The sequence below is a fragment of the Bombina bombina genome, chromosome 7, assembly GCF_027579735.1.
Source record: "Bombina bombina isolate aBomBom1 chromosome 7, aBomBom1.pri, whole genome shotgun sequence".
NCBI lineage: Eukaryota > Metazoa > Chordata > Amphibia > Anura > Bombinatoridae > Bombina > Bombina bombina.
The window spans coordinates 514544432-514572230 of NC_069505.1; the positions used below are offsets into that span (position 1 = coordinate 514544432).

The window sequence follows — 27799 nt, forward strand, 5'->3', positions numbered from 1 at the left end:
TTGCTCTCAACAGTCCTGTGTGGAACAGCCATGGATTTTAGTTACGGTTGCTAAAATCATTTTCCTCATACAAACAGAATTCTTCATCTCTTTTCTGTTTCTGAGTAAATAGTACGTACCAGCACTATTTGAAAATAACAAACTCTTGATTGAATAATGAAAAACTACAGTTAAACACTAAAAAACTCTAAGCCATCTCCGTGGAGATGTTGCCTGTACAACGGCAAAGAGAATGACTGGGGTAGGCGGAGCCTAGGAGGGATCATGTGACCAGCTTTGCTGGGCTCTTTGCCATTTCCTGTTGGGGAAGAGAATATCCCACAAGTAAGGATGACGCCGTGGACCGGACACACCTATGTTGGAGAAAATAACAATTATTTAAAAAATAAAAAATCTACATTACAAAAAATAAAAAAGAAAATTATCCAAAATAATAAAAATTATTCCTATTCTAATAACCCCTCAAAAATAAAAACCACCCCAAAAAAATAAACCCCCTAAACTAAAAAATAAACTACCAGTAGCCCTTAAAAGGGCCTTTTGCAGGGCATTGTCCCAAAGTTAACAGCTCTTTTGCCTTAAACATAAAACAATTACCCCCTAACATTTTAAGGCAAAAGAGCTGTTAACTTTGGGGCAATGCCTTGCAAAAGGTCCTTTTAATGGCTATTGGTAGTTTATTTTTAGATTAGGGGGTTTATTTTTTTTTGAGGTGGTTTTTATTTTTGAGGGATTATCAGAATAGGCATACTTTTTATTATTTTGGATAATTTTGTTTGTTATTTTTTTTAATGGTAGCTTTTTTATTTTTGTAATTTTAGATTTATTACTTGTTTTTGTAATGTTAGGTTTTTTATTTTTGGTATTTTTTTATTTTTTAAACAAGTAATGTTTTTTTTTAGTTTAAACTTAGGTTTTAATTTTTTTTCACAGGTAGGTTTTTATTTATTTTAAGGAAGTTAGTATATTGTAACTTTAATTTAAAGTTGTGATGTGGGGGGACGTCTGTTTGGGTTAATAAATCTATTTAGTTGTTGGCGATGTGGGGGGCGGTTTAGGGGTTATGAGACTAGGGGCTTATGTTAGGACATTAGGATTTTTAAAAACTCTCTTTTCTCCCTAGACTCCAATGGGGAATGCGTAAATTTGATGGCGATTTCACAATTGCAGGTTGGACACAGCCTTTAATGTGCAGGGTCGTGAAACTGCCACTGCCAACTGGCTGTTTGTTTCCTGCTCAAGACCAGTGGTTTATGAGCAGAACTTTAACTATGTGCCTCTTTGTGGAGGTTAAATAGAAATGGAGCCTCAACAGTGCAAATTATGTGTGATCGAAAGAATTAGGCACTAGAATGCTCTTTTAACCATTTTTACCCTGATAAGAGTAATACAATTTTCATAAATCTATTGAAACTAGTACTGTATCCCTATAAATAACAAGTTATGTTTTTTCCCTAGTATGAGCTCTACAGTGCACAATCAGATTTGACTTGTTAGCAAAGGCTTTACCACATTCCTGACAAATATGCAGTTTTTCTCCTGTATGAATTCGATAGTGTGTAACCAGATTAGATTTTTCAAAGAAACTTTTCCCACATTCATTACAAGCATGTGGCCTCTCCCCTCTGTGAATTTTGTTGTGTTTAAAAAGACTTGCATTTTGAGTAAAACATTTCCCACACGTTTCACAAACATATGGCTTCTTATTAGTATGAATAATTTGGTGTGCAGCAAGATTTGATTTGTTTGCAAAGCCTTTCCCACATTCCTGACACACATAGGGTTTCTCTCCTGTATGAGTTCGGTAGTGAGTAACTAGATTTGATTTTTCAAAGAAACTTTTCCCGCAGTCACTACAAGTATAAGGTTTTTCTCCAGAGTGAGTTTTATTGTGCTTAATAAGACTAGCATTTTGAGTAAAACATTTGCCACATTTGTCACAAACATATGGCTTCTCATTGGTATGAATTATCTGGTGTTTAACCAGGCTTGACCTATTAGAAAAGGCAGTGCCACATTCCTGGCAAACATATGGTTTCTCTCCTGTATGCATTCTATTGTGTCTAACTAAAGTGGACCTTTCTGAGAAACCTCTCCCGCATGTCTGGCATACATATGGTTTTTCACCTGTATGAATTATGTTGTGTTTAATCAGATTTGCCCTTTCAGAGAAGCCTTTCCCACATGTCTGGCATACGTATGGTTTCTCACCCGTGTGAGTTTTACTGTGTCTAACAAGATGTGACCTTTTAGTAAAAGCCATTTGACAATCAGGACAAACATATGGCTTCTCTCCTGTATGAATTCTGTGGTGTTCAACCAACTTGGACTTTACTATAAACACTTTTCCACAATCAGGGCAATCATATTGTTTCTTTTTTGGCTGGGATTCATGATTTGCATCTACAATCTTAGATTCTATAATAAACTGCTTGCTCTTTGAACTAACCACCTCTTCTGTTTGCTCTTTCTTACAATCTAACATGCTGCTGGCTGATTTTGTACAGACTGTTGTTGATTTCTTATCAATTACTCTAGTCCCAGATGCTTTATTATTCAAATTTTTATTAAACTTTTCATGTGAAGGATGTGCTTTGTCCTTGTATTGATAAGAGGCAGATGGGGAATCTCCTTTCTGCTGTAGAGGAAAATCCCTGGGTGCCAACTGGGAGACACTGTTGGTATCCTCTGTTGGTGTATGGACTTTGTTCTGGAATTCTTCTATGACATCATTGGTATTGGATGTATCTGCTGGAGCAGAGAACAATGATAAAATATACAATAACAATCCAATTAATCAATCTGAATAGCTGTGATTATGAAGGCTAAAATGGGTAGGTATGTAATCGCCATATATTTTAGCTCATTTTTAATTTTCAATAGAATGCAGGCTTTGATGCAACAACGCATCAAAGCCTATGTTTTAAATATTAATCAAATGCACCATTTTGTAGACATGTTTTGCCCTTGGGTTTTTGTATAAAGGTATATAAAGTAGAGAGATCGGTCCAAAAAAGTACACAGAATTCACACCTAATTAAATGTATATATTTAAATGTATAGGTTATAGAGACTGAGGACATTGATCATATACAAAACAGTCAGTTGTCTGCTAAATTGCTTACAAAAAGGACACAAGTAGACATTTATGTAAAAAAAAAACCTGACTACATCCAAACTATAGAAAATACTCCCTCCCTCATAGTCAGATGGCAAAACAATGTCTTTAGAAACTCATGGCAGATGGCTAACAGATATATGGTTTTGAGTCAGTAACCATACTAACTCAGTCAGAATTCAGGTATCAGCGGAAGGCCCCAATGTTGAAACACATTCTCCAGTGGTTGGGAGAATTTGATAATGAAGGGTGACAAAATTCCCTGTAGGTTCTAAGGAACTGCATGTGACCATCTGCTGCAGGCATATGAAAATAAGCATTCTTGTGTTTTTTTAACAGAAGGAATGCAAATCTACGGATTTAAATTGTTGTAGTGTTAGAAAAACTGCCACCACAGATTTGGTCAATACATAGATAGCAAATTAAAAAGATACAAGATAATGAAAAGCGCTAAATAATGATTAGGTAAAAAACTTTCCGTAAATAAAAGCAGGAACAGGACTCCCAGACGAGATGCTGCTGCACACCAACCCGTAGATTCCTCTCTCCCGGATAGACAGACGTGGCTATGTAGACAAAAAGGGACAGCGCAACTCGACTCAAGGTAGAATTTATGAACATCCAAATGGACACACACATAGAAATGCACTTACAAGATGTAAGATAATAAAAAGCCCTCAAAAAATCAACAGTTCATAGACAAGCTCCAGACACTCCAGGTTCAAGAGTAGCGTCTTAGTAGCGGTCAATTACTTCCGGCGTCCGTTTGTAACTCCCGGGTAATCGGCACCTGTGAGCTGAATGCGCCAAAGGATCTCCGCCTGACGACACTCCCCTCCACCTACGGATGCCCTGCTGGATCAAAAAGACTCAACGCGTTTTGCCGGTTTACACACACCGGCTTTTTCAAGAGTGAATCTTTTTTGAGGGCTTTTTATTATCTTACATCTTGTAAGTGCATTTCTATGTGTATGTCCATTTGGATGTTAATAAATTCTACCTTGAGTCGAGTTGCGCTGTCCCTTTTTGTCTTCATAGCCACATAGATAGCAAAGTTTCCTATCCTACCTGGAATCAATGCTACATATGGAACAAGTGGGGTTACGAATATTTAAATAAAAAAACTCATATGCAGAAATTGCTAAAAAATAAACACTGGGCAGAACACTCATCTTAAAGGAATGGCAGGGCACATGATCTATCTAAAGACTCAAGCATCAGTGAAGCAATAAAGAATGCTTGCACCAAGGAGGTGTTGTAAAACTCAGTGCCATTAAAGGATTACAAACTTTTGCCCTTTTTTGAAAAAACAAAACACATATTCTAAATAACGTGTATTAAAGTAAACTTACCAACCTCAAACTCTTGTAAATCAAAGCCTCATTTACTTAGAAAATAAATTTTTATTTTTCAAAGATAACGTCATGCAATCCAGCCCACTATTTTCGCACCTACGTGTATGCAGACATAAACTAATCATATTTGCCGCTTATGCATATAATTATAAGTCACATTTTTCCTCATTCGCATGCGCACAAAACCTGCCCCAATAGCGCATGCGCATTTTGTAATACTGACGCCGTAATTACTATCTTATTATTTAAGATCGATAGAGCTGGTCCTTCTGTGTCGGAGTAGGTCTGGAAGGGAGTGACAATGCACAATCTTGCGCATGCGCTGTGAAGAATTTGGCCGCCATATTCAAACTTCGGTTTGCACACAGGATTGAATAGTAGCGGCAGATACCCACAGAGTGGGTCCGGAAAAATGTAATTTTTAGAAAGAAGATTGCAGCGATCAGGTAGAAAAGTCATAATGACATCCTATGGAAAATATGTTTAAAAAAGATTAAAGAAATGTAAAAAGTGAACTTACATTGAGCTTACAGTGGTCCTTTACGTGTGCACACTTACTAACCCTTTCAGAATGAGTGTGTACTGTCAAAATAAGATGGGTATGCCCACTGGAGCTTCCCTTTCTTAAACATTAAACACTAGCGGCCAGATTACGAGTTTTGCGTTAGGAGCTATGTGGTGCTAACGAGCAGTTTATTCTCACCGCTCTGGTATTACGGGTTTTCAGAAACCGGGCGTTAAAAGACAAGAAGTGAGCATAGAACAAAATTTAGCTCCATATCTCACTTCAATATCTGCGCTGCTTAAGTCAGCGGTGAGCTGGTCATACGTGCTTGTTCACGATTTCCCCATAGACATCAATGGGGAGAGCCGGCTGAGAAAAAGTCTAACACCTGCAAAAAAAGCAGCGTAAAACTCAGTAACGCAGCCCCATTGATTCCTATGGGGAAACACATTTTATGTTTACACCTAACACCCTAACATGAACCCGAGTCTAAACACCCCTAATCTTACTCTTATTAACCCCTAATCTGCCGTCCCTGACATCGCCGTCACCTGCATTATATTTATTAACCCCTAATCTGCCGCTCCAGACACCGCCACCACCTACATGATACTTATGAGCCCCTAATCTGTTGCCCCCAACATCGCTGACACCTACATTATATTTATTAACTCCTAATCTGCCGCACCCAATGTCAGCGCAACCTACCTACACATATTAAGCCCTAATCTTCCGCCCCCAACGTCGCCGCCACTGTATTAAATATATTAACCCCTAAACCTAAGTCTAAACCTAACCCTAACACCCCCTAACAAATATAATTTAAATAAAATTCCTATCATTAACTACATTATTGCTATTTAAAACTAAATACTTACCTATAAAATAAACCCTAAGCTAGCTACAATATAACTAATAGTTACATTGTATCTAGTTTAGGGTTTATTTTTATTTTACAGGCAAGTTTGTATTTATTTTAACTAGGTAGAATAGTTACTAAATAGTTATTAACTATTTAATAACTACCTAGCTAAAATAAATTCAAATTTACCTGTAAAATAAAACCTAACCTAAGTTACAATAACACCTAACCTTACACTATCCTATAATATAAAAGGCCAAGTGTGTTTGTCTGAAGCTGTCATGCGCAGTAGAGACAGCACGAGGACAAACACACCTGGCCTTTGAGTCCCTAGCTGATCTGCGGCAGAAGTGGATGTGGCCGGGCGTGAGCGGGGGCGTGGCCGACGTGAAGGGGGCATGGCCATGCGTGAATGGACGTGAAGGGGGCATGGCCGAGCGCAGTTGCACGATAGAGGGGAGAGAGATAGAGAGGAGAGAGAAGGGGGGAGAGAAGAGAGGAGAGAGAAGGGGGGAGAGAAGAGGGGGGAGAGAGAAGGGGGGAGAGAAGAGGGGGGAGAGAGGAGGGCGGGGGAGAGAGGAGGGCGGGGGAGAGAAGAGGGGGGAGAGAGGAGGGCGGGGGAGAGAAGAGGGGGGAGAGAGGAGGGCGGGGGAGAGAAGAGGGGGAGAGAGGAGGGTGGGAGAGAGGAGGGGGGGAGAGAGAGCGCAAAAGAGAGGGGGAGAGAGAGCAAAAGAGAGGGGGGAGAGAGAGAGCGCAAAAGAGATGGGGAGAGAGAGAGCGCAAAAGATAGGGGGGAGAGAGCGCGCAAAAGAGATGGGGAGAGAGAGAGCGCAAAAGAGAGGGGGGAGAGAGCGCGCAAAAGAGAGGGGGGAGAGAGAGAGCGCAAAAGAGGGGGGAGAGAGAGAGCGCAAAAGAGGGGGGAGAGAGAGAGCTCAAAAGAGAGGGGGAAGAGAGAGCAAAACAGAAGGGGGACAGAGCGCAAAAGAGAGGGGGAGAGAGAGAGCGCAAAAGAGAGGGGGGAGAAAGAGAGCTCAAAAGAGAGGGGGGAGAGAGAGAGCAAAAGAGAGGGGGGAGAGAGAGAGCAAAAGAGAGGGGGGGGGAGAGAGAGAGCAAAAGAGAGGGGGGGGAGAGAGAGAGCAAAAGAGAGGGGGGGGGGGGGGAGAGAGCAAAAGAGAGGGGGGGGGGAGAGAGAGCAAAAGAGAGGGGGGAGAGAGAGAGAGCAAAAGAGAGGGGGGAGAGAGAGAGAGCAAAAGAGAGGGGGAAGGAGAGAGCTGTAAAAAATGTACTGCAAAAAATGGCCTGTGTGAACGGGCTTTAGGACTAGTAATTAAATAAATTCCCTACATTAAATACAATTAAATAAATTAAATTAGCTAAATCACAAAAAAACCCACTAAATTACAGAAAATAAAAAACAAATTACAGATCTTTAAACTAATTACACCTAATCTAATAGCCCTATCAAAATAAAAAAGCCCACCCACAATAAAAAAAAACCCTAGCCTAAACTAAACTACCAATAGCCCTTAAAAGGGCCTTTTGCGGGCATTGACCTAAAGAAATCCAGCTCTTTTTCCTGTAAAAAAAATACAAACACCCCCCCAACAGTAAAACCCACCACCAACACAACCAACCCCCCAAAAAAAAAACTAAGCTCCCCATTGCCCTGAAAAGGGCATTTGGATGGGCATTGCCCTTAAAAGGGCATTTAGTTCTATTGCAGCCCAAAGTCCCTAATCTAAAAAATAAACCCACCCAAAACATCCTTAAAAAATCCTAACACTAACCCCCGAAGATTCACTTACCAGGAGAAGTCTTCATCCAAGCGGCAAGATGTCCTCAACGAAGCCGGCAGAAGTGGTCCTCCAGGCGGGCAGAAGTCTTCATCCAGACGGCATCTTCTATCTTCATCCTTCCGGCACGGAGCGGGTCCATCTTCAAGACATCTGACGCAGAGCATCCTCTTCTTCCGACGGCTTCTTCATAATGAATATCACTTTAAGTGACGTCATCCAAGATGGCGTCCCTTAGATTCCGATTGGCTGATAGAATTCTATCAGCCAATCAGAATTAAGGTAGAAAAAATCCTATTGGCTGATTGTCAGGAGCACATATGTACATCTGTTGTTTATCACATACGTTCCCTATAAATCCTGTTGTCACATGACCTTGCTTCCCTATTTAGCTCAGAACATCCCCTTTACCTTTGCTAGGTAACTTGAATTATTGGGATACACACTGTGTACACCCTATACTAAATACACTCTTAGCCCAATTGTACTACAGTCTATACGGAAGCCATCGGCTACTTTCTTGCCGTTTCTCATCTACGTTGGCTCTGCTGAGTTGTTGCTACTCAACTTACCCTGTATGTTTGCAGGCTTCTCAGGACCGCAGACCTAGTTTCTGGAACCGGAGCTCCGCTCTCAACTACACGCCAGTGCGTGTGACGTCACGATCGACTGCTACGGACCCTGAGACAGCAGGCAGGTGTACTCCACGGACATGAGCTGAACGGTACTCTGTATCTCTCTCTTGCTACTCATTGCTTCTTACCTAATTGTGTGCCAAGCTCTAAATTGAACTGTTGCCTTCTTCGCCTATCAGCCTGTCTGTCTCTCACTGCATACAGCTCAGCTGCGTTTCTGCTGCACACTCTCACAACACAGAGTTCACTACTCCTTGTAGGCCACAGCCTGCTATTTCTGCTTCACTCAAACCTCTTGCATTCTTTATTCAAAATATATATAATGTGATTCTGTGTTTCCTTAATATGATATACATTTACATACTGATTGCATGGAATATTATGAGAATTGTGAATACAATCTTTGTGCTTTATAATACTGTTCAGTTATCCTGTGCAGTACCACTTATTGAGAACTGATATTTATCTGCTTAGATCAACTAAGTATTGGGATCAACATCTCTTCCTCCAATACTGTTCTATACAACATCAGACCCCACCCCCATGCATAGGTTTGACAGGGGTTTTGGTAAAAAAAAAAAAAAACAGCCCCAATTTTAGAAAAAAATAGATTAGTGAAATGTAAAAATCTGGCACAGTAAAAATAAAACATCAACCAAAAAAAACATCTAACAGTAAACATAACCAAAAAAAAAAATAACAGCCAATTTATTTATTTTTTAAAAATTGACCATTGTATGGTACCGCTTGAAGCAGTCCCCAATGCAGAGTGCAGGCTGTCCAGGGCAATCAGGACAGTGATATATGGTGTCCCTTCTCTTCTCCCTCTTGTTACAGACTCTGCATTTTTTTGTGGTCTCTGTTTTGCGGCAGTAGGGGGGATTTTAAAAATAAATTGAGTAGCCCCAACTCTGCTCTGTCCCATCACCGCCCGGGGAGCAGGTGCATCATGGTACAAAGTCCCCAAAATGATCTGGAGCTGAAACTGTAAGAAAGTCTGTTTCATTCCGGGGTTTGCTTTTTTGAACAACAAAAAAGCGTTGTGGGTTGCAATCTGCATTAGGTAAATTGCAACCTTTTTGTACCAGACCCTTGTCTTCCGCATAAATAGGTAGGGCTGCAGCAGCTGATCTTCCAGATCAACCCCACCCATATGCCGGTTATAAGACTTGATGCACACTGGCTTCCTTATGATCTCAGCTCTGCCACGTACAGAGACCGCCACCGTCTTCTCTGTGTGGATGGTGGTAAGAAGGTATACATCCTTCTTGTCTCTGTACTTAAGTGCCAACAGCTCCTCTTGGCGCAGAGCTGAGGTCTCCCCCCTTCGTAGCCAGGTGCGTACAAGTTGTCCTGGGAAACCTGTGCGGTTCTTTTTAATTGTACCGCAAGCTACTGTATCAAAGCAATACAGTAGCTTAAACAAAAGGACACTTGTATAAAAATTGTCTAAGTACAAGTGATACCCTTTGTTCATTAGGGGTAATATCAGGTCCCAGACAATCTTGCCAGTGGTTCCAATATGTTCTGGGCAACCTGGAGGGTCAAGGTGGCTATCCTTTCCCTCATACACCCGGAAGGCCTGAGTATACCCAGTCTCGCTCTCACAGAGCTTATACACCTTTACCCCATACCTGGAGCGCTTGGAAGGAATATACTGCTTGAATCCCAGCCTTCCCTTATACTTCATCAGGGATTCATCAACGCATATATTCCTTCCTGGTGTATAAGCCTCTGCAAACCTGGCAGAAAAGTGGGTAATCAGGGGGCAGATTTTATACAGCCTGTCAAATTGGGGATGCTCCCTAGGGGGGGCACAGGCTGTTGTCGCTGAAGTGCATGAAATGCAGAATCATTTCATACCTCTGCCTCAACATACTCTGGGAGAAAATGGGGGTAGAGCAGATGGGGCTACTGCTCCAGTAGGAGCGAATGGAGGGTTTCTTTATGATGCCCATCAGCATAGTCAATGCCCAGAATTTTTTAAATTCTGGCACATTGATGGGGGCCCATTGCTGCTTTGCCAAATATGTTTCAGGCTTTGCAGCACGGTACTGATTGGCATATAAATTAGTTTGGGCGACAATGTTCCCCAATACATCATCGCCCAGAAACACCTCCAGAAACTGTTGGGGGCTAAAACCTGCCACATCTATATTTATGCCAGCATTTGCTGTGAAGGGTGGGATATCTGGCCTCTGGAGGTGAGGTGTTACCCACTCTTCAGCGGCAATGGCAGGTTGACAGGGGGGCTAGCAGCCACAGATACATCACTATCAGTTGAGACTGCATCTAATGATGTATCTGAGCATATGGCAGGGTCAAAATTGGGGTCTGAGTCAGACATAGAGGCATCTGACTCTGACGCAAGAATAGCATACACCTCCTCAGCACTATATCTTTTGTGTGACATTTTTGTATCTGTCACAGAAAAAATTTACTAAAAAAATTTAAATTTAAATTAATTAAATTAATTAATTGAAAAGAGCCTTTGGGTTTTTAAAAAATGACAACAAGAAAATTAACCCCTAAAAAAATGCACAGACAGCAAAAAAGTACAGCTATGCTACTGCCTGTGATTTATAGCGATCACTGGCAAGCTAGGGGTTAATGACTCTGGAAATTAAATTAAATTAGCTAAATGGCTCTGAAAAGAGCCTTTGGGTTTTTAAAAAAAATACAACAAAAAAAATATAATTTATTCTTACCTGATAAATTCATTTCTCCTGTAGTGTAGTCAGTCCACGGGTCATCCATTACTTATGGGATTATAACTCCTCCCTAACAGGAAGTGCAAGAGGATCACCCAAGCAGAGCTGCTATATAGCTCCTCCCCTCTACGTCATATCCAGTCATTCGACCGAAACCATACGAGAAAGGAGAAAACTATAGGGTGCAGTGGTGACTGGAGTTTAATTAAAATTTAGACCTGCCGTAAAAAACAGGGCGGGCCGTGGACTGACTACACTACAGGAGAAATGAATTTATCAGGTAAGCATAAATTATATTTTCTCCTGTTAAGTGTAGTCAGTCCACGGGTCATCCATTACTTATGGGATACCAATACCAAAGCTAAAAGTACACGGATGACGGGAGGGACAGGCAGGATCTTTACACGGAAGGAACCACTGCCTGTAGAACCTTTCTCCCAAAAACAGCCTCCGAAGAAGCAAAAGTGTCAAATTTGTAAAATTTTGAAAAAGTGTGAAGTGAAGACCAAGTTGCAGCCTTGCAAATCTGTTCAACAGAGGCCTCATTCTTAAAGGCCCAAGTGGAAGCTACAGCTCTAGTAGAATGAGCTGAAATCCTTTCAGGAGGCTGCTGTCCAGCAGTCTCATAGGCTAAACGTATTATGCTACGAAGCCAAAAAGAGAGAGAGGTAGCCGAAGCTTTTTGACCTCTCCTCTGTCCAGAATAAACGACAAACAGGGACGAAGTTTGACGAAAATCTTTAGTTGCCTGCAAATAAAATTTCAGGGCACGGACGACGTCCAGATTGTGCAAAAGTCGTTCCTTCTTTGAAGAAGGGTTAGGGCACAATGATGGAACAACAATCTCTTGATTGATATTCTTGTTAGTGACTACCTTAGGTAAGAACCCAGGTTTAGTACGCAGAACTACCTTGTCTGAATGAAAAATCAGATAAGGAGAATCACAATGTAAGGCCGATAACTCAGAGACTCTTTGAGCCGAGGAAATAGCCATTAAAAACAGAACTTTCCAAGATAACAGCTTGATATCGATGGAATGAAGGGGTTCAAACGGAACACCTTGCAGAACGTTAAGAACTAAGTTTAAGCTCCACGGCGGAGCAACAGTCTTAAACACAGGCTTAATCCTAGCCAAAGCCTGAGAAAAAGCCTGAACGTCTGGAACTTCTGCCAGACGTTTGTGTAAAAGGATAGACAGAGCTGAAATCTGTCCCTTTAACGAACTAGCAGATAAACCCTTTTCTAAACCTTCTTGTAGAAAAGACAATATCCTAGGAATCCTAACCTTACTCCATGAGTAACTCTTGGATTCGCACCAATATAAGTATTTACGCCATATTTTATGGTAAATTTTCCTGGTAACAGGTTTCCTAGCCTGTATTAAGGTATCAATCACTGACTCCGAGAATCCACGCTTTGATAGAATCAAGCGTTCAATCTCCATGCAGTCAGCCTCAGAGAAATTAGATTTGGATGTTTGAAAGGACCCTGAATCAGAAGGTCCTGTCTCAGAGGCAGAGACCATGGTGGACAGGACAACATGTCCACTAGATCTGCATACCAGGTCCTGCGTGGCCACGCAGGCGCTATTAGAATCACCAATGCTCTCTCCTGTTTGATCCTGGCAATCAATCGAGGAAGCATCGGGAAAGGTGGAAACACATAAGCCATGTTGAAGACCCAAGGTGCTGTCAGAGCATCTATCAGCACCGCTCCCGGGTCCCTGGACCTGGATCCGTAACAAGGAAGCTTGGCGTTCTGGCGAGACGCCATGAGATCCAGATCTGGTTTGCCCCAATGATGAAGCAGTTGGGCAAACACCTCCGGATGAAGTTCCCACTCCCCCGGATGAAAAGTCTGGCGACTTAGAAAATCCGCCTCCCAGGCGTGTGGATCGCTGACAGGTGGCAAGAGTGAGACTATGCCCAGCGTATTATCTTTGAGACTTCCATCATCGCTAGGGAACTCCTTGTTCCTCCTTGATGGTTGATGTAAGCCACAGTCGTGATGTTGTCCGACTGAAACCTGATGAACCTCAGAGTTGCTAACTGAGGCCAAGCCAGAAGAGCATTGAAAATTGCTCTTAATTCCAGAATGTTTATTGTAAGGAGTCTCTCCTCCTGAGTCCATGATCCCTGAGCCTTCAGGGAATTCCAGACTGCGCCCCAACCTAGAAGGCTGGCGTCTGTTGTTACAATCGTCCAATCTGGCCTGCAGAAGGGCATCCCCTTGGACAGATGTGGCCGAGAAAGCCACCATAGAAGAGAATCTCTGGTCTCTTGATCCAGATTTAGCAGAGGGGACAAATCTGAGTAATCCCCATTCCACTGACTTAGCATGCACAATTGCAGCGGTCTGAGATGCAGGCAAGCAAATGGTACTATGTCCATTGCCGCTACCATTAAGCCGATTACCTCCATGCACTGAGCCACTGACGGGTGTTGAATGGAATGAAGGACACGGCAAGCATTTAGAAGTTTTGATAACCTGTCCTCCGTCAGGTAAATTTTCATTTCTACAGAATCTATAAGAGTCCCTAGAAAGGGAACTCTTGTGAGTGGCAATAGAGAACTCTTTTCTACGTTCACCTTCCACCCATGTGACCTTAGAAATGCCAGAACTAACTCTGTATGAGACTTGGCAGTTTGGAAACTTGACGCTTGTATCAGAATGTCGTCTAGGTACGGAGCTACCGCTATGCCTCGCGGTCTTAGTACCGCCAGAAGAGAGCCCAGAACCTTTGTAAAGATTCTTGGAGCCGTAGCTAACCCGAAGGGAAGAGCTACAAACTGGTAATGCCTGTTTAGGAAGGCAAATCTTAGATACCGGTAATGATCCTTGTGAATCGGTATGTGAAGGTAGGCATCCTTTAAATCCACTGTGGTCATGTACTGACCCTCTTGGATCATGGGTAAGATGGTTCGAATAGTTTCCATTTTGAACGATGGAACTCTTAGGAATTTGTTTAGGATCTTTAAGTCCAAGATTGGTCTGAAGGTTCCCTCTTTTTTGGGAACCACAAACAGATTTGAATAGAATCCTTGCCCGTGTTCCGACTGCGGAACTGGGTGGATCACTCCCATTAGTAAGAGGTCTTGTACACAGCGTAGAAACGCCTCTTTCTTGATCTGGTTTGCTGATAACCTTGAAAGATGAAATCTCCCTTGTGGAGGAGAAGCTTTGAAGTCCAGAAGATATCCCTGAGATATGATCTCCAACGCCCAGGGATCCTGGACATCTCTTGCCCAAGCCTGGGCGAAGAGAGAAAGTCTGCCCCCCACTAGATCCGTTTCCGGATCGGGGGCCCTCACTTCATGCTGTCTTAGGGGCAGCAGCAGGTTTTCTGGCCTGCTTGCCCTTGTTCCAGGACTGGTTAGGTTTCCAGCCCTGTCTGTAGCGAGCAACAGTTCCTTCCTGTCTTGGAGCGGAGGAAGTTGATGCTGCTCCTGCCTTGAAGTTACGAAAGGCACGAAAATTAGACTGTTTAGCCTTTGGTTTGGCCCTGTCTTGAGGCAGGGCATGGCCCTTACCTCCAGTAATGTCAGCGATAATTTCTTTCAAGCCGGGCCCGAATAATGTCTGCCCTTTGAAAGGAATATTAAGCAATTTAGATTTAGAAGTCACATCAGCTGACCAGGATTTAAGCCACAGCGCTCTACGCGCTTGAATGGCGAATCCGGAGTTCTTAGCCGTAAGTTTGGTTAAGTGTACTACGGCATCAGAAATAAATGAATTAGCTAGCTTAAGGGCTTTAAGCTTGTTCATAATCTCATCCAATGGAGCTGTGCTAAGGGTCTCTTCCAGAGACTCAAACCAGAATGCCGCCGCAGCAGTGACAGGCGCGATGCATGCAAGGGGTTGTAATATAAAACCTTGCTGAACAAACATTTTTTTAAGGTAACCCTCTAACTTTTTATCCATTGGATCTGAAAAAGCACAGCTATCCTCCACCGGGATAGTGGTGCGCTTAGCCAGAGTAGAAACTGCTCCCTCCACCTTAGGGACCGTCTGCCATAGGTCCCGTGTGGTGGCGTCTATTGGAAACATTTTTCTAAATATAGGAGGGGGTGAAAAGGGCACACCGGGTCTATCCCACTCCTTGTTAACAATTTCTGTGAGCCTTTTAGGTATAGGAAAAACGTCAGCACACGCTGGTACCGCAAAATATTTATCCAGCCTACATACTTTCTCTGGAATTGCAACCGTGTTACAATCATTCAGAGCCGCTAATACCTCCCCTAGTAATACACGGAGGTTCTCAAGCTTAAATTTAAAATTTGAAATCTCTGAATCCAGTTTACTTGGATCAGATCCGTCACCCACAGAATGAAGCTCTCCGTCCTCATGTTCTGCAAATTGTGACGCAGTATCAGACATGGCTCTATTATTATCAGCGCACTCTGTTCTTACCCCAGAGTGATCGCGTTTACCTCTTAATTCTGGCAATTTAGATAGTACTTCAGTCATAACATTAGCCATGTCTTGCAAAGTGATTTGTATGGGCCGCCCTGATGTACTTGGCGCCACAATATCACGCACCTCCTGAGCGGGAGGCGAAGGTACTGACACGTGAGGAGAGTTAGTCGGCATAACTTCCCCCTCGTTGTCTGGTGATATTTTTTTAACATATAAAGTTTGACTTTTATTCAAAGTAACATCTATACATTGAGTGCACAAATTTCTATTGGGCTCCACATTGGCCTTTAAACATAGTGAACAAACAGATTCATCTGTGTCAGACATGTTTAAACAGACTAGCAATAACACTAGCAAGCTTGTAAAAGAACTTTTAAATAAATTTACAAGCTATATAAAAAACGCTACTGCGCCTTTAAGAAACATAAAAATGTGACACAGTTGAATTAACAATGAACCAAATATGTTAAAACAACCAAATTTTAACAGAAAATGTATAAAGTTAGCAGAGGATTGCACCCACCAGCAAAAGGATGATTAACCCCTTAATACCCAAAGTGGATAACAGTTGAAATAATAAACGTTTTTATCACAGTCAAACACACTGTCACAGGTCTGCTGTGACTGATTACCTCCCTCAAAACTAGTTTTGGAGACTCCTGGGCTCTGTAGAGACGTCCTGGATCATGGAGGAAGAAATAGGAAGACTGTGACTAAATTTTTACTAAACAATAAAGCGCTAAAATAGGCCCCTCCCACTCATATTACAACAGTGGGGAAGCTCAGTAAACTGTTTTTATTCAGAAAAAAACGACAGCCATGTGGTAAAAATCATGCCCATAAAGTTTTATCACCAAGTACCTCAGAAAAAACGATTAACATGCCAGTAAACGTTTTAAAAATGGAAAATTATGAAGTGTTATTAATAAGCCTGCTGCTAGTCGCTTTCACTGCAGTGCAGGCTCAAATATTACTTTAATATTGACAGTATTTTCTTAGTGAAATTCCATTCCCCAGAAATACCTCAGAGTATACATACATACATATCAGCCTGATACCAGTCGCTACTACTGCATTTAAGGCTGCACTTACATTACATCGGTATTAGCAGTATTTTCTCAGTCAATTCCATTCCTTAGAAAATAATTTACTGCACATACCTCCTTGCAGGTGGGCCCTGCATGCTATCCCCTGTTCTGAAGTTACCTCACTCCTCAGATTGGCCGAGAACAGCAAGTGGATCTTAGTTACGACCGCTAAGATCATAGAAAACTCAGGCAGATTCTTCTTCTAATGCTGCCTGAGAACAAACAACACACTCCGGTGCCGTTTAAAATAACAAACTTTTGATTGAAGAAATAAAAACTAAGTTTAACACACCACAGTCCTCTCACACGTCCTATCTTTAGTTAGGTGCAAGAGAATGACTGGATATGACGTAAAGGGGAGGAGCTATATAGCAGCTCTGCTTGGGTGATCCTCTTGCACTTCCTGTTAGGGAGGAGTTATAATCCCATAAGTAATGGATGACCCGTGGACTGACTACACTTAACAGGAGAAATTAACCCCTAAAAAAATGCACAGACAGCAAAAAAATTGCAGCTATGCTACTGCCAGTGATTTATTGTTATCACTGTCAAGCTAGGGGTTAATGACTCTGAAAAGAGCCTTTGGATTTTTAAATTTTTAACAAATAAAAGAAATATATCTCTCTCTTCTAAACACAGGTCTCTCTCTCTCCAACAAAATCGCAAGTGAGGAGAGGTAGGGAGATCCACACTGATCAGAGTCAATATTTACAAATATTAACTTGATCAGACAAATGGGATATTTTATTATAGAACATTTTTTTGTGTGGGAAGGCTCAGATTGGATGACCCTAGCTTGCCCCTATGATGAGGCAGGCTAGGGACACCCCCAGAGGCCCCATGATGCACTGGGCATAGCCATTTTTGAAGCCTCATGGGGGAGGGGGGCTATATAGGGGCTTTTATTTTTTTATGTACATTTTTTTGTTGTTGTTAATTTTATACCTAACTAAGTGCCTCGACCCACCGAGGCACTTAGCACACAAGCAGAGCATCGGAAGCGTGTATGATCGCTTCCGATGGTCTGCTATACTGCCGGGCTGCACATGGAGCAAAACCGGAAGTGATCACTCAAGGGGGAGTGATCAATCCAGTCCCGACACTCCGGAACAGTACTGCAGGATGCCTCAACATCGAGACATCCCTGCAATACTGTAAGAGTGTCTGGAAGCGATCTCGATCGCTTCCAGCACTCAGTTTAGCCGACGACGTGCAGGGTACGTCCTCAGGCGTTAACCGTCTTTTTTTTGAGGACGTACCCTGCACGTCGTCGGTCACTAAGGGGTTAAAATGCGTTAGGGGTCTTGGAGGTAGAGGGTGTACCGCTCACTTTTTGGCCTCCCAGGACAGACTCGTAATACCGGTGCTATGAAAGTCCCAAGGAAAGAACACTTTACAAAGTTTACGTAAGTCGGTTTGCGGTAAGGCCAAAAAAGTGTGCGGTGCCCCTAAACCTGCAACTCTTAATACCAGCGGTAGTGAAAAGGCAGCGTTAGGACCTGTTAACGCTGCTTTTTCAGCTCACCGCAAAACTCGTAATCTAGCCGTAGATTTTTCTTTGCAAAAATGTTTTGTAGATGATCTATATATATATATATATATATATATATAGCATATAGTTTTTTGATTTTTTTTAAATGTATAGTTTTGCTTATTTTGAAATAACATTGCTCTGATTTTCAGACTCCTAACCAAGCCCCAAAGTTTTAGAAGAAGGCATATGTATACCTTCTCCAGCTTGCTCCTGTTTGTGCAAAGGGTCTTTTTATATGCCGAGGAAGGGGAAGGGTGGAGTGTCTGCTGTTTTTGCTACACAGCCACTTTCAGTGTTCCAGCTAACCTTCTCAACAGAGCTAAACAGTGAGCTTCTAAGTAAGATTTTAAATGGTTTTATACTGGATTTGTATATCAGTATCTGTGCATATTATTCTTTATTACATGCAGTTATATGAAAAATGGTGTATACTGTCCCTTTAAGCATTGCATTGCATACACTGCACTAACCTGAGAAGGACTACGGTTACTCCATGTATGTCTGCCAAGCACCTCAAACATTCAGAAATTCAGGTAGAAGAGGTTCCTAGCCATGTCCAAGTCTAGGATGGACAGAATAAAGAGTTAAGGGAAGATGTGGAATAGGAATTACTTTTATGCAGGAAGTGTAGTCAGGGAGTCTCTTACTAGACCTGGGAAAGACAAAATAAGGGGGTTATACCCACAACTGCCCTTATAGCACACATAGCTATACCAGGTATACTAGGTAACATGAGTGTGGAAATATTCTTTAGGTTTAGATTTGGCTAAAAAACTCCAAGGGCTCTTAAAAATCCTCCTAGCTCACTGGTAAACTCGTCTGACATAAAGCCAAGCAAGAAGTAGAACGGTCGGAAAAGACAAGAGAAGGGAGAAAAGGAGCAAACTTGAACTGCAGCTATAAGAAAATATAGATAAAAAAAATTAACAAAAAATAGGCGGGTGTTGTGTACTATAAAAGAACTTAATTTATAAGGTAAGCATACATTACTCCTGGGAACAAATACCCAAGCTGTGAAGAACAAGGTGGAAAGGACAAAAACAATTTTATTACTTTTATTTCATTATATACATTTTTTTTTTTGCAAATGCCTAATTGTCCAGAAACTACTGCTTAAAGAATTTTCCTACCAAAAGATGCTTCAAAAGAAGCAACAACATAAAAATGGTAGAATTTGATAAAGGTCTGTAAAGAAGAGCAAATTTGATCAACAGAAGCCTCATTCTTAGAAGTCCAGGAAAACTAATCTAGTAAAATATGAAGTAATCCAAGTAAGCCTTGTAAATCAAAAGATTCAGCCAAGAAGCTAATGTAACAGCTGTTGCCTTTCTAGAACCAGAAAAATAAATAAACAAACTAGAAGCTTGTCTAAAATCCTTAGTTGTCTGCAAATAGAAACACATAATTTATGTAAGAACTTACCTGATAAATTCATTTCTTTCATATTGGCAAGAGTCCATGAGCTAGTCACGTATGGGATATACAATCCTACCAGGAGGTGCAAAGTTTCCCAAACCTCAAAATGCCTATAAATACACCCCTCACCACACCCACAATTCAGTTTAACGAATAGCCAAGAAGTGGGGTGATAAAAGAAAGTAGTAAAAAGCATCAACAAAGGAATTTGAAAATAATTGTTCTTTATACAAAAAAATCATAACCACCATAAAAAGGGTGGGTCTCAATATGAAAGAAATGAATTTATCACGTAAGTTCTTACATAAAGTATGTTTTCTTTCATGTAATTGGCAAGAGTCCATGAGCTAGTGACGTATGGGATAGAAATACCCAAGATGTGGAACTCCACACAAGAGTCACTAGAGAGGGAGGGATAAAATAATAACAGCCATTTTCCGCTGAGAAAATTAAATCCACAACCAAAAAAATAAGTTTTTCTCATAAATGAAAGAAAAAAAACTTAAAACATAAGCAGAGGAATCAAACTGAAACAGCTGCCTGAAGAACTTTTCTACCAAAAACTGCTTCCGATGAAGCAAATACATCAAAATGGTAGAATTTAGTAAATGTGTGCAAAGAAGACCAAGTTGCTGCTTTGCAAATCTGATCAACTGAAGCTTCATTCTGAAAAGCCCACGACGTGGAGACTGATCTAGTAGAATGAGCTGTAATTCTCTGAGGCGGGGCCTGACCCGACTCCAAATAAGCCTGATGAATCAAAAGCTTTAACCAAGATGCCAAGGTAATGGCAGAAGCCTTCTGACGTTTCCTAGAACCAGAAAGCATAACAGACTAGAAGTCTTCCTGAAATCTTTAGTAGCTTCAACCTAATATTTCAAAGCTCTTACCACATCCAAAGAATGCAAGGATTTCTCCAAAGAATTCTTAGGATTAGGACACAAAGAAGGGACAACAATTTATCTATTAATATTGTTAGAATTCACAACCTTAGGAAAGAATTTAAATGAAGTCCGCAAAACTGATAAATGATAACAGAGAACCTATGAAATAGATCTCCTGTGAGGAAAACCATTGCATTCAATAGGTGATACTCCCTTCACAACCCTCTGACATTCGCTGTACTCTGAGAGGAATCGGGCTTCAAAATGCTGAGAAGCGCATATCACCTTAGAATCTAAGCACAAACTTATTTCACCATCTCCATAGGAGGCAAAGTTTGTAAAAACTGAATTGTGGGTGTGGTGAGGGGTGTATTTATAGGCATTTTGAGGTTTGGGAAACTTTGCCCCTCCTGGTAGGATTGTATATCCCATGCGTCACTAGCTCATGGACTCTTGCCAATTACATGAAAGAAAACAAGTTATGAGGCTTAAAGGAAAAAAGAAACTTTCCAAGACAAAAGCTGAATATCCAAATTGTGCACAGGTTCAAAAGGAGAAACCTGCAAAACACCTAAAACCAAATTAAGGCCCACAACGCAAACTACCTATTAAAACTACTAACCCCTATACCCGCCACCCCCACAACGCAAATAAATAACATAATTTATGTAAGAAATCATCTGATAAATTAATTTATTTCATAGTGGCAAGAGTCCATGAGCTAGTGACGTATGGACTATACATTCCTACCAGGAGGGGGCAAAGTTTCCCAAACCTGAAAATGCCTATAAATACACCTCTCACCACACACATACCTCAGTTTTAACGTATAGCCAAGTAGTAAGGTGTAAAAAGGAGTAAAAAAGCATACAAAATAATTGGAAAAAAATAATGTACTTTTATACCAAAAAAATCATAACCATCAAAAAAAGGGTGAGTCTCATGGACTCTTGCCACTATGAAAGAAATTAATTTATCAGGTAAGTTCTTACATAAATTATGTTTTCTTTCATGTAAGTGGCAAGAGTCCATGTTCTAGTGACGTATGGGATATAATACCCAAGATGTGTAAATCCACAGAGTCACTAGAAAGGGAGGGATAAAATAAAAACAGCTATTTCCGCTAAAAAAATTAAATCCAAATAATAATTAAGTTTTCTTAAATTTAAAAAAACTCAAACCATAGAAAAAAGAATCAAACTGAGACAGCTGTCTGAAGAACTTTTCTACCAAAGACTGCTTCTGAAGCAAAAAAATTTAGTAAATGTATGCAAAGAAGACCAAGTTGCTGCTTTGCAAATCTGATCAACTGAAGCTCCATTTTTGAAAGCCCAAGAAGTGGCAACTGATCTAGTAGAATTGAGCTGTAATTCTTTGAGGCGGAGACTGACCCGCCTCCAAATAAGCCTTTTGAATCAAAAGTTTCAACCAAGATGCCAGAGAAACGGCAGAGGCTTTCTGACCTTTCCTGGAACCAGAGAAAATAACAAATAGACTAGAAGACTTTTTGAAATCCTTAGTAGCTTCAACATAGTATTTTAAAGCTCTTACCACATCCAAAGAATGTAAAGATCTCTCAAGAGAATTCTTAGGATTAGGATACAAGGAAGGAACAACAATTTCCCTACTAATGTTGTTAGAATTCACTACCTTAGGGAGAAATTTAAACAATGTCCGTAAAACCGCTTTATCTTGATGAGGAGACTCACAAGAGAGAGCCAACAACTCAGAAACTCCTATAGCAGAAGAGATAGCCAAAAGAAATAACACTTTCCAAGAAAGTAGTTTAATATCCAAAGAATGCATAGGCTTAAAAGGAGGAGCCTGCAAAATCCTTAAAACCAAATTAAGACTCCAAGGAGGAGAAATAGACTTAATAACAGGTTTTATACGAACCAAAGCCTGAACAAAACAGTGAATATCAGGAAGCTTAGCAATCTTTCTATGAAATAAGACAGAAAGAGCAGAGATTTGTCCCTTCAAAGTATTTGCAGACAAACCCTTATCCAAAGCATCATGAAGAAACTGTAAAATCCGATGAATTCTAAAAGAATGCCAAGAAAAATTATGAGAGGAGCACCATGAAATATAGGTTTTTCAAAACCCGATAATAAATCTTCCTCGAAACAGACTTATGAGCCTGTAACATAGTGTCAATTACTGAGTCAGAGAAACCTCTATGACAGGGGTGTCAAACTCAAATTCATTGTGGGCCGCATCAGCAGTTTGGTCACCCTCAAAGGGCCGGTTGTATCTGTAGGACTATGTGTCCACTCTTTATTATCATAAATTATTGCATTCAATTATTACTGTTTTTTGTAATAATGTAAGTAATAACTAGCTCTGAAAGCAGAAACATAGTCAGAATAATGGCAAGTAGATATTCAAATGTACAATTTATTGAAAAATGATTTTTGGTAACAGACAGTAATTTTTTTTTTTTTGTTAAACATACAAATATTGCCAAACACTGTTTATTACACATATGGCAAACACAAGGCATTAACTTTTTTTTAACTTTTCTGACTAGATGGCTGACATCGTTAGTTAGTTTATGGTCCCTATACCACTGTAAAGTGACACGGAAGTGGTCAGTATATCCAAAGTTTACGCTAAGACTTTTAAGCAGAATAATAAGCAGACCCCCCCTCCCCCCCCCCCCACATACATCATATGTACTTACAGTACAGGAGAGAAGGGTTCAGGCAGCCGTTGGATCTGTCACATCACAGGATGGCATGCGCTCAATATAAAAACAAGTGTGAATGCATGTAAAGTGGAGGTTTCCTGTGTAGAACGTCCGGCGCCGCTAGAGGGCTGGCTTGTAGGCTGCCGCGCATGCGCTGAAGAGGCGGCTTTCTTGTGTCAAAAAAAAAAAAAAAAAAAAAAAGCGAGAATAAAAGGTGAAGGCTGGCGGCGGCTACACGGGCCACATGACGAGGTCTGGCGGGCCGGATTCGGCCCGCGGGCCTTGTGTTTGACACCCGTGCTCTATGACTAAGAACTAAGCGTTCAATTTCCATACCTTCAAATTTAGAGATTTGAGATCTTGATCAAAAAACGGCCCTTGAGACAGAAGGTCTTAAAGGAAGTGGCCAAGGCTGGCAACTGGACATCCGGACAAGATCCATATACCAGAACCTGTGAGGCCATGCAGGTGCTATCAAAAACACATGAGATTGTTCCATTATGATCTTGGAAATCACTCTTGGGAGAAGAACTAGAGGTAGAAAAATGTAAGCAGGTTGGTAAAACCAAGGAACTGCTAAAGCATCCACCATCTCTGCCTGAGGATCCTTGGATCTAGAAAGATATCTGGGAAGTTTCTTGTTCAAACGAGAAGCCATCACAATCTGATGAAACATCTGGATGGAGAGACTACTCACCTGGATGCAAAGTCCGACTACTGAGATAATCTACTTCCCAATTGTCTACACCTGGAATATGAATCACAGAAATTAGACAAGAGTTAGACTCCGCCTAAGAAAGTATCCGAGATACTTTCTTCATTGCTAAAGAACATCTGTCTGAAAACTAATGAAAAGTTCTCTCTTTAATAGAAGCCAAGCCTGAAGAGCTCTGAAGATAGCACGGAGATAAAAAATGTTGATTGGTAACCTCGCCTCTTGATGTTTTCCAAACCCCTTGCGCTGTCAGAGACCCCCAGACCGCTCCCCAACCTGTAAGACTTGCACATGTTGAGATAACAGTCCAGGAAGGACGAACAAAAAAGGCCCCTTGAATAATCCGATGATGGTCCAACCACCAAGACAGAGAGAGTTGAATGTTGGGATTTGAGTATATCAGTTGTGATATTCGAGTATAATCCCTGCACCATTGATTCAGCATGCAAAGCTGCAGAGGTCTCATATGAAAACAAGCAAAGGGGATTGTGTCCGATGCTGCAGTCATAAAACCTAAAACTTCCATGCACATAGCCACTGAAGGGAATGATAGAGACTGAAGGTTTAGACATGCTAAAACCAATTTAATTCCCCTCTTGTCTGTTAAAGACAGAGTCTGGAAACAAAAAATATGACCTTTGTTTGAGGAATCAAGAAACTCTTTTGTAAATTGATCCTCTAACCATGCCTTTGAAGAAACCACATTAGTTGTTTTGTGTGTGATTGTGCTAAATGAAAAGACTGAGCTAGTACCAAGATATCGTCCAAATAAGGAAACACTGCAATACCCTGCTCTCTGTTTACAGACAGAAGGACACCAAGAACCTTCGAAAAGATTCTTGGAGCTGTCGCTAGGCCAAATGAAAGAGCGACAAATTGGTAATGCTTGTCTAGAAAAGAGAATCTCAGAAACATATAGTGGTCTGGATGAATTGGACATAAAATGCCCTTGCTGAACAAAAGGCAGAGTAGTCCTTATAGCCATCTTGAAAGTTGGGACTCTTACAAAATGATTTAAAAGTTTCAGATCCAGAACTTGTCTGAAATAATTCTCTTTCTTTGGGACAATTAATTTGATTTGAATAAAACCCCAAACCCTGTTCCTGTAGAGGAAATGTAATAATCACCCCTGAAAGCCTTATATCTGAAATACATTTCAGAAAAGTCTGAGCCTTCACAGGATTTGTTGGAACACGAGAAAGAAAGAATCTTGCCACAGGAGGCCTTATTCTGAAACCTATTCGATACCCTTGAGACACAATACTCTGAATCCACTGATTCTGAACAGAACCTGACCAAATTTCCTGAAACAATTTCAATCTGCCCCCCACCAGTTGAACTGGATTGAGGGCCGCACCTTCATGCAGTCTTGGGGGCTGGATTTGGTCTTTTATAAAGCTTGGTTTTATTTCAATTTGAAGATGGTTTCCAATTGAAACCAGAGGCCTTAGGGGAAGGAGTAGACTTTTGCTCCGTATTCTGATGAAAGGAACAAAAACAATTAGGAGCCTTAAATTTACCCTTAGACTTTTTATCTTGAGGTAAAAAAACTCCCTAATAGTAGAAATAATAGAATCCATTTGAGAACCAAATAAATTCTTACCCTGGAAAGATAGAGATAGTAATCTAGATTTAGACACCATGTCAGCATTCCAAGATTTAAGCCATAAAGCTCTTCTGGCTAAAATAGCTAAAGACATAGATTTAACATCTATTTTAATAATGTCAAATATAGCATCACAAATGAAATGATTAGAATGTTGAAGCAGATGAATAATGCTGGACAAATCAGCAGCCACATCAACCATAGAAATAGCCAGTATGTAAATATGCTCTTCTAAGATAAGATTCAATCTTCCTATCTAAAGGATCCTTAAAAGAAGTACTATCTTCCATAGGAATAGTAGTATGTTTGGCAAGAGTGGAAATAGCCCTATCAACCTTAGGGACTTTTTCCCAAAACTCTAAATTAGCCACAGGTAAAGGATACAACTTCTTAAACCTAGAAGGATTGAAAAAAGAACCAGGCTTAGACCATTCTTTAGTAATCATATCAGAAACAGCATCTGGAACAGGAAAAGCCTCAGGTGCAACCTTAGGAGGTTTAAAAACAGTATTTAAACGTTTACTGGCTTTGTTATCAAGAGGACTAGACTCTTCAATGCCCAAAGTAACCAGAACTTCCTTTAATAAGGAAGATTGGTCAATTTCAGAATCTGAATCAGGATCTTCTGAACCAGAAGAATCCTCACCAGCAGAGGATATTTCATTATGTTGTCTGTCAATACAAATTTCATCCAAATTATAAGAAGTTTTAAAAGACCTTTTATGTTTATTTGAAGGCGGAATAGCAGACATTGCCTGATATTCCTGCAGATGTAAAGAATTATATTGCTGCAGCTATAGATAACTATAGCTGCAGCAATATAATTATTTACATCTGTAGAAATATCAGGTACTTTAGACGTATTAGTACTAATAGAAACATTATCAGCATGCAAAAGCTCATCATGACAGATGCCACATAATTGGGCTGAAGAAATAACATCAGTTAATTTACAACAGACAGCATGGTTTCTACAGCAGCATCAGAGACAGGATCAGATTGAGATATCTTGCAAATTGTAAAAAGAAAAAACAACAACATTTAAACAAAATATCCAATTTCCTCATATAGCAGTTTCAGGAATGGGAAACAAATGCTTATGCTAAAGATGCAAAAAAATAAGCATCATAGCTCTTAATATGAAGAGAACCAGAAGCATTAAAGGAAGAGGGATGATAATAGACAAAAAACTTTTTAGCGCCACGTATGACGCACAACGCAAAAAGGAAGTAAAAAATTTGCGCCAAAACATCTCGCGTCCACAAAGACGCAGGAAATTACGAAAACTTACGTCACCTTTGACGCAATTTCGTACCCAAAAATTTCCGCGCCAAAAATGACGCCATCAAAAACGGCATTTTTCATCCCCCCGCGAGCCTCGTTTGCCTGCAAAAATTTGGAAAACAAAGTCAAATTGAAAGAACTGGAACCCCAGGTAAGAAAAAAATAATCTTCCCAAACTAATTCCATACTGAAACTGATAGTCTGCAGAAATGGGAAATGTACATAGACCTGACTCTTGGCAAATATAAGCAAATACATATATTTAAAACTTTAGCTGAGAGTGTCTTAAAAAAGTATATAATGGTATAGGAGTATAACGTCGATCTGAAAAGAGAGGCATGGAATGAATCCCTGCGACCGATTACAAAGAGACTTTGAAAGGATTTCCCATGGGTGAAACCACTAAATCAACAAGCAATACTCCCTTCACATCCCTCTGACAAACACTGATGGTGGATTTGAATAACCAATAGAATTTCAATAGCTCTCATCCTATTGGCTGATTTGAACAGCCAATAGGATTTGAGTAGCTCTCATCCTATTGGCTGATTTGAATTTGAAGAATCAAATCAGCCAATAGGAATTCAAGGGACATCATCTTTAATTGCGTACCTTGAATTCACTATTCAGTGTATGGCAAAGAACGTACAAAGAGGATTCTCCGCGCTCCATGGCTCCGCGGTCGCTGTCTTCAGCTCCGCCCTCCGCGACGGAAGAAAGAAGAGGTCGCCACTTGGAAGAAGAGTTCACCGCCGGGAACAGGACCTTCTCCGCTGGACTTCAGAACCCATGAGTACCAACCTGGGGGTTAGTAATTAGCTTAGGGATGGGCACATCTGAAAAGAGCTAAATGCCCTTTAAAGGGCAGAAAGAGCTAAATGCCCTTTTAAGGGCAATGCCAAAACATTTGTTTGGGCATTGCCCTTAAAAGGGCATTTAGATCTTTTTCTGGGCAATGGGTAGTTTAGGTTTTTTAGTGTTAGGTTATTTTATTTTGGGGGGTTTGGTGCGTGGGGGGGGGTTTACTGTTAGGGGGGATTTAGAGCTGTTTAACTAACTTAGGGCAATGTGGTAATTTAGCATTAGATTAGGGGGTGTTTTTATTTTGGGGGGCTTTTTTTATTTTCATAGGGATTAGGTATATTTTTTTAAAATTTGATAATTTTGTGTTTTATTTTCTGTAATATT

General features: G+C 40.7%; 1 protein-coding gene across 4 annotated transcripts in view; it reads right to left on the minus strand.

Annotated features, from left to right (window-relative positions):
- Nucleotides 1–799: 799 nt before the first annotated feature.
- Nucleotides 800–27799, minus strand: part of LOC128666931 (zinc finger protein ZFP2) — a 502916-nt gene continuing 475916 nt past the window's right edge. For 3 of the 4 annotated variants that reach the window (XM_053721750.1, XM_053721753.1, XM_053721752.1), the window contains exon 8: nt 800–2751. In XM_053721750.1, coding sequence (XP_053577725.1) covers nt 1442–2751 — 1310 coding nt within the window. In that variant the 3' untranslated portion in view covers nt 800–1441. The remainder of the gene's footprint in view (nt 2752–27799) is intronic. The other variant, XM_053721751.1, reaches the window with a different exon arrangement.